This window comes from Pristis pectinata, chromosome 1 (genome assembly GCF_009764475.1).
Source record: "Pristis pectinata isolate sPriPec2 chromosome 1, sPriPec2.1.pri, whole genome shotgun sequence".
NCBI classification, from domain to species: domain Eukaryota; kingdom Metazoa; phylum Chordata; class Chondrichthyes; order Rhinopristiformes; family Pristidae; genus Pristis; species Pristis pectinata.
The window spans coordinates 33,949,402-33,963,297 of record NC_067405.1 but is presented as its reverse complement, the minus strand read 5'-3'; the positions used below and the strand labels follow the sequence as shown (position 1 = coordinate 33,963,297).

Here is a 13,896-nt window from a genome sequence, read left to right as displayed (position 1 = left end):
CCAACACACAGCATCTCTCTCCTAGAAGTTATAATTTTAATAATCTGGGTAGAATTTTTGTAACCTCCAACTAAACACAGACTAACAAATACTGAACCTTCCTAAAAATCCATCAAGAAATTTGTACCATGCTGCTCACTGCATCCTGTTCCAGTGTTGATTTTAAATTCTCAAATTTTGTGTTTCAAATTCTTCAAGGCATTGCCTATTCTGTCTTTCACTACTTCTAGGTCCTTAGATCACCAAGCTTGACACAATTTTGACCACTTATGCATCCAATTGTAATCACACCCTACTTTCAAGGCTTTCAATTACCGAGGTGTCAAACTTTGCAATTCCCTCTTATACTCTTCAAGATGCTCATTTATTTCTGACCAATTTAGATTTTTCTTCAAAAAGTATCTGTTAATTTCAGCACTGATTATTTTGACCAGAAGTTTTCTGCCTGCTAAATTTACTTACTTGCCAAAAGAACATCCATAACTATAGTAATGCAGATGTTAAGTTTATTTTGGTCATGTGGTGTGATCACATCTTTATGACACTGCTTCAGATATGTATTCCAGATTCAGACAACTGTTTTATTATTCATCTTCTGAAGTAGAAACATTAAATAACATTTTGATCTTTGTCATTAAGACAAAACATCTGAAGACATTTCATACAAGTTACAATATAACAAGATGATTGGATTGTTACAGCATTATGAATGCTCTTCTGCCAACTTCTGAGCCTTGGCAACTGCTTCTTCAATAGGTCCAACCATGTAGAAGGATTGCTCAGGCAAATGATCATATTCACCTGCAAATGGATGAAGGAAATAAAAAATGTGAAGGAAAAGCCCAACACAAGTATCCATCCACAGTAATTAGGCCAAACAAAAATTAAATTTAAGCAATCATATTAAAGTTACCTTTAAGGATCAACTGAAATCCCTTAATGGTCTCTTTGAGAGGCACAAGCTTTCCAAGATGACCAGTGAACACCTCAGCAACCTGGAAAGGCTGAGAAAGGAAACGCTGGATCTTACGAGCACGAGCCACAGTCAGTCTGTCTTCTTCTGATAATTCATCCATACCCAGGATGGCAATGATATCCTGCAAAGACTTGTAGTCCTAAAGAAAAAATTAATAATGTTAGAATAAAGGAAGCACCACTTTAATGAGGAAGCATAAGCTATAGACAACTAACACTATTGGCTTTAACACCAAGAAATAAAGATAAAAGCATTCATAATTAAAAAAAGCAAAATTGTGAATGCTGGAAAACTGACTGGTCACAGCATTGCCCACAGACTTCCACTGATCTACACCACTGGTCACAAACTTCCAATCAGAAAAACATCCTTCCACCACTATCCTCTGCTTCCTATTACCAAGCCGATTTTGGATCCAATTCACCAGTTCACTTGACTCCCAAGTGCCTTAACCTTCTGGACCAGCCTACCATGCGGGACCATGTCAAATACCTTGAAGTCCATATAGACAACATCTATAGCCCTGTCTTAATTTTTTTTTTGAGTTACCTCTTCAAAAAAAATTTCAAATCAGTGAGGCAGGATTTCCCCCGCTCCATGCTCATCATCTTTGATCAGTCCCTGTCTTACCAAATGTACACAAATCCTATCCCTTAAGATTTCCTCCAATAATTTCCCAACCAATGATGCAAAGTTCACCAGTCTATCTTTTTAACATATTCATTCAAGGGATGTGGGTTTTGCAGAATGACCCAGCATTTTAATTGCCGGTCCCTAGTTGCCCCTCAAGAAGGTGGTGGTAAGCTGCAGCCTTCTTAAACCACTGCAGTTCTTGAGGGGTGGGTATACCCACAATGTGGTTAGAGAAGAGTTTCAGAATTCTGACCCAGCAATGGTGAAGGAACGTGATATACATTTCCAAGTCAGCATGGCATGTGGTTTGGATGGCAACTTCTATGTGTTGGTGTTCCCTTGCTTTTGCTGCTCTTGTCTTTCTAGGTGGTAGGTTGTGGGTTTGGAAGGTGCTTTCCAAAAGTCAGAGTTGCTGCAGTGCATCCAGTAGATGATACAAACTGGTGCTACTGTGCATCAGTGGTGGAATTAGTGAATGGCTGTGGATGGGGTGCCCATTAAGCAGGCTGCTATGTCCTGTATGGTTTCAAGTTTCAACTGTTGTTGAAGCTACACTCATTCAGGCAACTGGAGAGTATGCTATTACACTCCTGACTTGATCCTTGTAGATGGTGGACAGGCTTTGGGGAGTTAGGAGGCAAGTCACTCACTGCAGGATTCCTAGCCACTGCCCTGCTCTTGTAGCCACTTTACATATATGGCTACACCAGTTCGGTTTCTGTTCATCAAAGAAGTTCAGTCTTCTGGCACCTCACCCATAACTAACAAATATGCAAAAAGATCCATCAGAGCTCCCAGCTATCTTCTCCCTTGTTTCTCATATCAACCTGGGGTAGATCTCATCTAGCCCTGGATATTTATCAACCGTCATAACATTCCATGACATCTAGCACTTTAGTAAGGACCTACTCCAGATTATGTTTCATTCCCTGAACTCACTACATCCCACATCCTTCTTGATTAAGAAAATTAAAAATATTCATTTAAGACCTTGTCCACATCACCTGGCCCCACACAGACTACCTCTTTGGTTCCTAAGAGGACCCACTCTTACCCTGATTATACTCTTGCTCCTGATATAGAATGTCTCGGGATTCTCCTTAATTTTACTTGCCAAGGACATTTCATAGTCCCCTTTCCCCCTGCTAATTTTTTTAGTTCTGCGCTATTTCTCCAGACAACTCTCTCAATCCAGTTGCCTGTAGGTTTCCTGTTTCTGCCCTTAATCAAATATCCTTTGTCAGCCAAACAAAGCCCATACTCCCTTCACCTTTACAAATTAGTCCCATCTTACTAGGTCTACTTCAAAGTCCAAATGATCAAAATTCTGCTACATATTGGCCAATTATACATTAGTAACATTTAAAAACATACAAACCTGCAGTATTTTCTGGACACCACGAGCCACATCATAGTGTTCGTGTCCAACAATATTGGGATCCATAATACGTGAAGTAGAATCCAGTGGATCTACAGCTGGATATATACCCAATTCAGCAATTGCACGTGAAAGTACAGTTGTGGCATCCAAGTGGGCAAAGGTAGTAGCAGGTGCAGGGTCAGTCAAATCATCAGCTGGTACATAAATAGCCTGTAAAAATAATAGCTTGGCTGTATAAAGCAGTTTTCATTTTAAAAAATCATTATGATATTTATGAGATCACCTCAGATTAATTACATCTTGCTTCATTACATTCAGGAGAACGAAAGTCAATTTTCCATCATCACTGGGCAATTTATGAAAAAAATCAAGGGTTCATTAGTTTTCTGGTTACCTGCACTGATGTGATTGATCCTTTCTTTGTGGTGGTGATTCGTTCTTGCATGGTACCCATGTCAGTGGCCAGAGTTGGCTGATAACCTACTGCAGAAGGAATACGTCCAAGCAGAGCAGATACCTGAAGATCATAAGAGAACTCTGCACTATTTGCTCAAATACCATTTCGAAGTTTTAAGCTACCACAATCAAACTTATCTGTAATTGGCAATGAGCTTACCTCTGAACCCGCCTGAGTGAACCTAAAAATGTTGTCAATAAACAGCAACACATCTTGACCTTCCTGATCACGGAAGTATTCAGCAACAGTTAGTCCAGTCAGTGCCACTCTAGCACGGGCACCAGGTGGCTCATTCATCTGACCATATACAAGTGCTACCTAATGGAAAAAAGTTGCCAAATGAGAAGCATAGGCAAATCAAAACCATGAGATTTTACAAAAGATGACTTTTTACTCAGACATTTATAATGGTCATTAAACATAACAATCAATGCCAGCATCTACATTCAACATTAGCCTCTACCTCATCCTAATTAAAACATCCTTATATCTTTGTGCAATTTACTCTGCACATATTCATTTCTTCTCAAATTCCACATGCTCACTATAGATGATCTGTGCATTATTTTGGGGGGGGGGGGGGGGGGGGGGGTGGTTTTGCATTCCTAGAAAACTGCCCTTGAATTTTTTTCCATAATGTAAAGCCATGTCATCTGTGCAGAGTCATAAAATGAGAGATTAAGTGTTTGGCTTTCTCTCCCCTTCCCCCTCCCCCAAATTCCATGTGTGCAATTTTTAAAAAATCTTCAAATATAGCTATACAGAAGTGCAAGAACAGCATCTCATGTCATAATTAGGGATGCTTTACAGCCTTCTAGACCGAAGCTTCAGGTAATAGTTCCAAAGCTTGTTTACCTCACAATCAATCCCTTTTTTCCTTGCACCATCACCCTTTTACTATTTTCTCCTTCTGCACTATCATGGGACATTCCCAACACTGTATCTGCTTAAAATGTCTTAAATATTCACAGTTTTGATGACACATTAAGCATTTTTCACTTCACATGTTGCATTAAAGCATCTCTAGAATAATCACCATTTTAAAAGATTTTTCTACAGCACTTAGTTTTGGATATCCATATGGTAAATGCATCTCTGTTTTGGATATCTATCCAGGAAAATACTAAAAGCACAGGGCAGTTATGACTCCACAATTTTATTACAACTATTCTCATAAAAAAACAATTGTACAACATTTAAACAATTACCTTGGATGTTGCTTCTTTCAGATTGATGACACCAGACTCAATCATTTCATGGTACAAATCATTCCCTTCACGGGTACGCTCTCCTACTCCAGCAAACACGGAGTAGCCACCATGGGCTTTGGCAACGTTGTTAATAAGTTCCATGATCAGTACGGTCTTACCAACACCAGCACCGCCAAAGAGACCTAGGCAGGGACAGGTTGTAAGCCTAAGCCTATATTTACTACTAACTTCTATCAAAGTACATGTCACAATTACTTGTCTTGGTTATAACTGTTCATTTTAAATTATAAAACCCTTTTGAATAAAATCCAATACAAACCAAGATCAATTGCTCAAATCTAGCTAACTGGTTTAGAGTGCTTTGGGTTAATACTCCAGGTACACTTATGGCTGCACACGAGTGGCATTGTGAACTTCAAAAACTCCCAAACTACTATAAAAAGTAATTTTAGAGACAGCCTTAAAGGTAGCAATATTTCATTTAACATATTGCCAGGTCTCAAGGGCCCAAGTTAGAGGGAGAGGTTGGGGAGACTTTATTCCTTGGAGCTTAGGAGACTGAGGCGTGACTGCAAAATCACAAGGGGCATAGAAAGGTTGAATGCAGTCCCTCCCTGCCACCCCCTACCCCCAGAAAGGGAATAAAACTAGAGGGCATAGGTTTAAGGTGAGGGGAAAGATTTAAAAAGAGTCCCAAGGGGCAACTTCTGCACACATGCAGAGGGCAGTGTATAAACTTTAAACCTTATTTATACAGCACGGTAACAGGCCCTTCCGGCCTAATGAGCCCATGCTGCCCATTAACACCCATGTTAACCTACTAACCCGAGGAAAACCACACACAAAACTTACAAACTCCTTACAGACAGGGGTGCGAATTGAACCCCAATTGAACCTCTAGCTGTAATAGCATTACGCTAAGTTCTATGCTACCGTGCTGCCCTATGGAATGAGCTGCCAGAGGAAGTGGTTGAGGCAGGTACAATAACAACATTTAAAATATATATGGACAGGTACAAAGGTTTGGGGGCAGGGGTTAAGGACCAAACTGGAATAGCTTAGATAGGCATCTTGGTTCGGCCAGAGGTCCCTTTTCTGTACTCTATGTCTGCACATATATTAAATCCTCCCACCCTTGCATGGAATTTTAAGAGGAATTATGACAATCTTAAAAGTTAGTTGATAGATTATAAAACACATTTAACAGAACAAAATAACTTTAGACGCTTCACAGGAATCAATTTTTCCTCAGAGCATGAGATATTAGGCCAGGTGGCCAAAACCATAAAGTTTTCACGAAACTTCACAACTTAAGTCGAAAGCACTTTCAGAATAACTGTCATTAAAATCTGGGATGATCCAAAGGCTAGTAAAGGGAAAAATGCAGATGTCAAAGGATTTACAGAATTGGAGAAGACACCATCACAAGTATAAAAACCTGTGGAATAAATGAATTTAAGTTATACTAAATTTGTAAATATATTAACTATACTTACCAATTTTTCCACCCTTGGCATAAGGAGCCAACAGGTCTACAACTTTGATGCCAGTTACCAAGATTTCCTGCTCAACGCTCATCTCCACAAACTCAGGAGCCTCAGCATGAATTGCAGCATATCTAGGGGTGAATAAGGCTCATGAAATCCCACACATTGAATCAAAAACAGCAAGTAAACAAACATACAAATGATTGGATTAGTACAAAATCCCTGAATTAACTGGATCAATTCAAATGTAAATCAGTCATTTGCACCTATTTTTCATGGTGGTTCTTGGGCAATTAATTTTTTGTATCTTTGCTTTAGATTTAATTTTAGAGTAGTCAGCTATTAAGGAATTAACATTGAGGCAGCCATAAATGTTCTTTACTCTAATACAAATAGAGTTCTTAAAAGTTGCCATTCTCACTCACACAGCTACTGTGGAAAGCACATTAACACAAGAAAATTATACAACAGGTTGTCACATGCACTCTACAACCAGCTCCTTTGTATACACACACAGCATAGGAGGCAGCATCAGCTTTTGCAATATTTACGCTATAGCATCAAAATGATAAGACAATGAGTCAGTTTTAAAGCTGACTGAACAAACTGAAATTCGAACAAACTGAAATAACTGCTGCTTCAACATTGCTCCAGATCAATTTACACAATTACTTAGTACTGATGATGTATTAATAGAAAAGAAAGTTACATTTAATGTTATTCAAAAAATGATTACTTATAAGGTATGAAAATAAGGCACTCAATTGGGTACACATTGGTCTAAAGTAATATGCAGAGTACAGAATGATAATGAATGCAACATTTTAAAACAGACTAGCATTGTTCTTCCAAAACCCAGGAATTGCCATAAACTAGAAACATCTTGTTTTGATTGCAAGAATCTAAGTTGAAGTAGGTCTGATTTTTATAGGCACATCAGTCTAAATGTTATTTTCCAGAGATCACTGTTGCATATACTTTTGAATCCGGTTGACACTGGAGTAGTAGAGAAAAGGAATGCTGAAATTCACAGCTTTGTATGTTTCCATTTCAAGCATGGTCATTGCAGAGGACATAAAAGCATCTTTGTAAACCAAGTTGGTTAATTAGCAAATAATCTACACACTTGCAATGTTACAAATTGCCTGCATCATGGCTTGGTTTAGAAGTTTATATATTTCACTTCAGATCAAACTTTACCAACAAGATCAGTTTTCAATTGGCTATCAAGTCCAAAAGCAAATGTGGTACTCAAATCTGCCTTTTGACATTTCAGAAATCAGACACTAGCTTACGTCAATTACTTAATTTTAAATTTTATTTTCTACATTCACTGCATTTATCCAGTGACTTAAGACAATTCTCAGCTCAGGTTCAGTTTCTGTATCCACCTCAATTAAATTGAACCCTTTCTAATGAAATCAGTAAATGCAGACTACAATACCTAAATGTTCTGTTATTCTATGATCAAATTTTAGCCGACAGGGAGAATTAAAAAGTCTATGACTCAAATACCTAGTGACTAGACATGGAAAGTTTATAGCAAATACAAGTTAAAATTCAAAACCAATCAGCTAGTATGGTTTATTCCTGAATTATACTTGCAGAATACTATAGTCTTTCATTAAAATAATAAATACAATTTGTGTAAAAGCCATACGATAAAATAAATGTCGTGTACTCAGGTCCATACAAATCCAAATTGGAATTAAAGTACAAAACCAGAGAAATATATAAGTCTACTTACTGCTTTGTGGTGATTGGTCCTCTCTCATCAATTGGTGCACCAATGACATTCATAATTCTACCAAGAGTTTCTGGGCCAACGGGAATCCTGATAGGAGCACCGGTGTCCAGAACTTGTTGCCCACGCACCAACCCTTCAGTACCATCCATGGCAATTGTTCGTACAGTGCTCTCACCTATAGAAATTGTTTGTTAGTCACAATGTAGGGAAAATGTATTTAAATTTTACTAATTCTTTATATTTCTCTCAGATAGTAATTGGTCTTCAGACATTTCAGAAGAACGAAAGTCAATCATGTCTCGTCATCAAGTTCTCATTTGAAAAATTTTAAATCAAACCATGCTCACCAAGATGCTGGGCCACTTCGAGCACCAGCCTGCTCTCACGACCCACCACATCTAGAGCATTCAGGATCGGAGGAAGCCCTTCATCAAACTGGACATCCACAACAGCTCCAATAACTGCAACAATTCGTCCTTTCGGCAAACCTTCCTTAGCAGATGGATTTGCTTGCGCAACATAGTTTCGCCCTTCAGTAATTAATAAAATGTACAGATTAAAATGTGGAATGCCCAGCCTGACCCAATTATTCTAGTAGGAATGCATATTTCAGAAACATCTGGATATGCACATGAAATCTAATCTTGAACTGCATCACCTGCTGAGTTGACCACTCAAATATTGTGTCACAGAAATTTGGAGCAGTAGGTAGCCACAAGCCTGCTGTGTTATTCAATCACTGCTGATCTGGTGTCTCAATGCCACAATCATGCTCTCCCCATACACCTTGATGACTTGAGTTTAGAAATCTGTATCCCTAAATACATTCAACAACATGGCTTCCTCTACCACCTGTGAGAGAATTCCACAGACTTGTCACCCTCCTAATGAAGAACCCTCTCGTCAGCCAAAATATCCTGACACTATGACATCTTGTTCTAGACTCCCTAGCCAGGGAAACATCCTCCCCAACCCCATCAGAGTTTTGTACATTTCAGTGAGATCTCAATCCATTCTTCAGAACCCTGACGAATACAGATCTGGTCAGCATCTTTGACAGTTCTACCAGCCCAAATAATTAGACTGGTGAAACTTCCCCATATTCCCTCAATGGCAAATACATACATCCTTTCTTGCACAAAAGTGCCATAAAACTCTAGCAAGATATATGTGCTCTTATGCTCAAAACCTTTTTCAATGAATGCCAACATACCATTCACCTTCTAATTTCTTGCTGCTCCTGCAAATTTGTCTTCTGTGTACAATATCATCCAGGTCCCTTGGTACATTAATCTATCAGGTCCCTTGGTACATTAATCTATCACTATTATCTTTGTTTTTCTCATCAAAGTGAATAGCTTCACAATTATCAACATTGTACTGCATTTGCCAAGTATTTTCTCACCCAACTTATCCAAGCCAGTTTTAAGCTATGTGGATCCTTCTCCCCACCCTATCCAATTTTGCAGTAAATTTATTACATTCCACCATTCAAATCATGAACAGCAGAGGCCCAAGAACTGATCCCCATAGTACTCTCTAGTCACTGCCTGTTACCATCAGAAAGTGCCATTCATTCCCATTTTTTCTTACTTGTCAACCAAGTTTCAATCCATACCAGTATGTTACCCACCCCCCCCCCATTTCCTTGTGTTTTAATTTTGCAGACTAACCATTTGCTGGACTTCATCAATGCCCTGAAGATACAAAGATACCACATGAACAACTTCTCATTCATCTACAAGTTAAAGTATATCCTCGAACTCCAGATTTCTCAAACACAAGTTCCCTTTCATAAATCCACAATGACCTTATCTAATTCTATTGATACCTTGTAATCCGATGCAAGATTCCTGCCCTGCTATTTTCCACTTACCCACCTCTCAGCCCTCATATCAGAATGAACTTTAGAATGACTACAGCTGCATAAAAAGACTGGAATAATTTGAAAGTGCTTGGTTTTGGTTTATTGTCATCACTTGTACTGAGGTAGAGTGAAAAGCTTGTCTTACAAACCAATCAATTCATTACACAGTGCAGTTACATTGAGTTAGTACAAAGTGCATTGATGTAGTACAGGTAAAAACAGTAACAGTACAGAGTAAAGTGTCACAGCTACAGAGGAAGTGTAGTGCAATAAGGTGCAAGGTCACAACAAGGTAGATCGTGAGGTCATAGTCCATCTCACTGTATAAGGGAACTGTTCAATAGTCTTATCACTGTGGGGTAGAAGCTGTCCTTAAGTCTGGTGGTACGTGCCCTCAGGCTCCTGTATCTGCTACCCGATGGAAGAGGAGAGAAGACAGAATGTCCCAGGTGGGTGGGGTCTTTGATTATGCTGGCTGCTACACCAAGACGAGAGTTAAAGGCAGTGTCCAAGGAGGGGAGGCTGGTGTTTGATGCGCTGGACTGTGTCCACAACTCTCTGCAGCTTCTTTCGGTCCTGGGCAGAGCAGTTGTCGTACCAAGCCGTGATACATCCAGATAGGATGCTTTCTGTGGTGCATCAGTAAAAGTTGGTGAGAGTCAAAGGGGACAAACCAAATTTCTTTAGACTCCTGAGGAAGTAGAAGCACTGGTGAGCTTTCTTGGCCATGGCTTCTATGTGATTTGACCAGGACAGGCTGTTGGTGATGTTCACTCCTAGGAACTTGAAGCTCTCACCCCTCTCGACCTCAGCACCACTGATGTGGACAGGTGCATGTACATTGCCCCCTTTCCTGAAGTCAATGACCAGCTCTTTTGTTTTGTTGACATTGAAGGAAAGGTTGTCATGACACCATTCCACTAAGCTCTCCATCTCCTTCCTGTATTCCGACTCATCAAACAGAGATACAGCCTACAATGGTGGTATCATCTGCAAACTTGTAGATGGAGTTAGAGCAGGATCTGGCCACACAGTCATGGAGTGTATAGGGTGTAGAGTAGAGGGCTGAGGACTTCATATTAAAATTTTGACTTGAAATTCACCAATATGAAACCTAGTGTTAACGTCCTTTTGAATAAAAGTAATAGCCCCTAAAGTTTTCAACTCCAGTGAAAACTTAGAAATTGGCCAACTACTCAAAGGAACAAAGAGCTGGATACAGAGGAAAAGCTGTGATGGGATATCCGAGATCTCTATCAAAAAGCAAATGACATGGGCGACTATTTTCAGTTGCTTATTATTATTTCAAGTATCATTTGCAACTTCTGAACAAAAATATGAAGCTGCCAGATGATCTACAGTAAAACTCCAATAATCTCTGGCATCCAATTGATTGGAAATCCTGATGGCCCACCATCTGGCACACTGGTCAGTCCCGAACTTGAACAAGGGGCTCCAGAGAGCAAGTGGGGAGTGTAACCACAGGTGGTGGGCCAGAATACACTCAGAGTCTGGACCACTGGTAAATATGCAGCCAGAGTCCAGATTGCTTTTATATTCCACCCTTAAATTCACTGGAAAATTGATTGTAATATTGTGCAACAAAAAAATGAGATGTGTTTGGTTATTAATAGGAAGAACATTGATTATCAGGCATTCTTGGGACTGTCGCCAGTGGACTGGTAGATTTTCCAGATTATTCAATGATTTACTGCACTTTAAAAACTTATTAGCCTTTGTGACAAGTTAAATGGCCAATTTTTTTTTGCCCATTTCTCTAATTTGTTTACAACCTCAGTCAAATTTCACATTCTTATTTTGAATAATTAGGTTCCTGCGTGTCAACATCTAGGAGGATCTGTCCAGGGCCCAACACATTGATGCAATCATGAAGGCACACCAGCAGCTCTACTTTGTTAGGATTTTATTTAGTATGTCACCAAAGACTCCTGCAAATTTCTAGATGTACTCTGGTGAGCTTTCTGACTGGTTGCATCACAGCCAGGTACGGAGGCTCCAATGCACAGGATCGTAAGAGGCCGCAGAGGGTTGTAGACTCAGCCAGCTCCATCATGGGGACAATCCTCCCCACAACTGAGGACTTCAAGAAGCAGTGCCTCAGGAAAGCAGCATCCATCACTAAGGTCCCTCACCATCTGGGACATACCCTCTTCTCATTACTACCATCAGGGGGGTGGTACAGGAGCTTGAAGACCACACAATTCAGAAATAGCTTTGTCCCCTCCATCAGATTTCTGAACAGTCCATGAACCCATAAACACTACCTCATTATTCCTTTTTTTCCTGCACTATTTTGTAATTTATGGTAATTTTATGTCTTCACACTGTACTGCTGCTGCATAACAACAAATTTCATATCTTAAAGACAGATGATAAATTTGATTCTGAATGTGTAGCCTCTATACCCTATTCCCAGTCATTAATGAACATCAAAAATAACTATTCATCACAACTTTGGAACACCCACTGGTCTTTAAAAAAGTTCTATCTATCCACCCCCTTAAACCTATGAGCCTTCACTATGCAAAGACGTGGCAGGCCCATTCTTACACTTCACCCAAAATGCAACTACTAAAATGATTTCAGGACTGATGGGATGCGCGAGGGAGGGAAGAGAATGTTGCAGCACTAGCAGTAGTAACAAAGAGCTGGCATGTTCAGCAGGCCAAATGGCCTCCTCTGCTATAATGATTTTGTAGATTTGCTTATTCCTTAGCCTGATTAGATGTTAATTTTAATCAGAACCAGGTTTATCATCACGTGCATGTCATGAAATGTGTTGTTTTGCTGGAGCAGTACTGTGCTTTCAGCCAGTTAAGTAGAAACTTCTCTACTTCAATAATACAATTTACCAGATAGGCAACAACTGTACTGCACACACAGTACAAGTATATTTGCACTTTGCATCTCATCACTTTAGCAACATACCAAAGTGTTTTCAGTACAAAATACTTAAAACACGCGAACGAGGGTTGAAATGATTTCCTCGACAGATTGTTATATTATTGTTTATTAAAATGCAATTTGCTTCTTGCAGCTTGAATAGTGCCCTGGATAAGATCACTGAATGATCAAAGCAAGCACCGGTGCTCCTGCCATCAACCTTCAAGGTGAAAGGCCCACACCGGAGGTGAAGTTAAGAGTCATCAAGGAAGCCAAGATCACACTAGGACAAATGCAAAAAGGCGGGTGCACACGAACTGAACACAAGTGCGGCAGCTGAGTCGAGATTAGGCGCTTCCCCAACAGACCTGGGAGAGGAGGAAGCGGCATCGCCCGCCCACTAGGCCTCGGGCTTGCCACCGGAGGACGGGAAAAGGTCAAAGGAACCACAGCTCCCCACCATCGGTGCCGGGCCCCAGCTTGGCTCGTGGATTCAGGGCGCTGCTCCGGATGGGGCAAGAAGGAGGTTTAAGCCGGTCTGGGGTAGCTTGTGGTCGGGTCAGGATGACCCCCAACCGACATTTTTGTCATTGGACGCCAGCGGAAAATACCGAAAGCAAAACACCAACCGCGGATACCTACGTGAATGGAGTGCACCAGGAGCGCCCGACACTGGCTGAATGGGTTTGATTACAGGCCGGAGGGCCTGCAGCACGCCCCTGCTGCACCGTCCCACGGCTCCCAACATGGCGAACAGCGGCTAAGGACAAGGACGAGGAGCGGCGGCTGCCTTATGTATATAGACGGCGGGCGTGCGAACGCGCAGGCGCAAGATGCTGCCCGCTGGGACTTGTGGTCCAATTGACTCACACTTACATCGAAACCGTCAGAGGATAGACTACGGCTCCCAGAATTCTGCGCGGCTACGGGAGCCCAGCGCAGGGACGAGCTTGAATGAAGCGTTTTACGCTACGTAAGTTGTTCGAGACGCTGAGTTTCAACTGTTGTTGGGCATAGTCTGAGAACTAGTTCGCAATTTTATCAGTTAGGAAGTCAAGCTGTTTGAGTGTCAGCTTTGGCTCAGTGGAGTCAGAATTTACCGCGTCTCAGGTTGGCTGCTATTGAGCAGACACGTCGTTTGTTGAAATATTAAACTGAGTTCCTGCCTTTCCACCCATTGCACTTTTCTAAATCAAAGATGTGTTGGTGCCTTGGCCAATACCTAATGGTTCT

The 13,896-nt window shown here is 40.7% G+C and overlaps 1 protein-coding gene and 1 non-coding gene across 2 annotated transcripts; both read right to left on the bottom strand.

Annotated features, from left to right (window-relative positions):
- Positions 1-492: 492 nt before the first annotated feature.
- atp5f1b (ATP synthase F1 subunit beta) lies at positions 493-13,472 on the bottom strand. Its single transcript, XM_052025279.1, has 10 exons — positions 13,306-13,472; positions 8,240-8,422; positions 7,893-8,067; positions 6,155-6,276; positions 4,656-4,840; positions 3,607-3,765; positions 3,385-3,507; positions 2,988-3,200; positions 914-1,115; positions 493-801 (listed from the first exon to the last, which is right to left on the bottom strand). Exons 1-10 carry the CDS (start codon positions 13,409-13,411, stop codon positions 704-706), a joined length of 1,566 nt encoding a protein of 521 aa, XP_051881239.1. The 5' UTR covers positions 13,412-13,472; the 3' UTR covers positions 493-703.
- Positions 3,272-3,342, bottom strand: LOC127579009 (small nucleolar RNA SNORD59). Its single transcript, XR_007957623.1, has one exon. It is a non-coding gene; the product is annotated as a small nucleolar RNA SNORD59 (small nucleolar RNA).
- Positions 13,473-13,896: the final 424 nt, after the last annotated feature.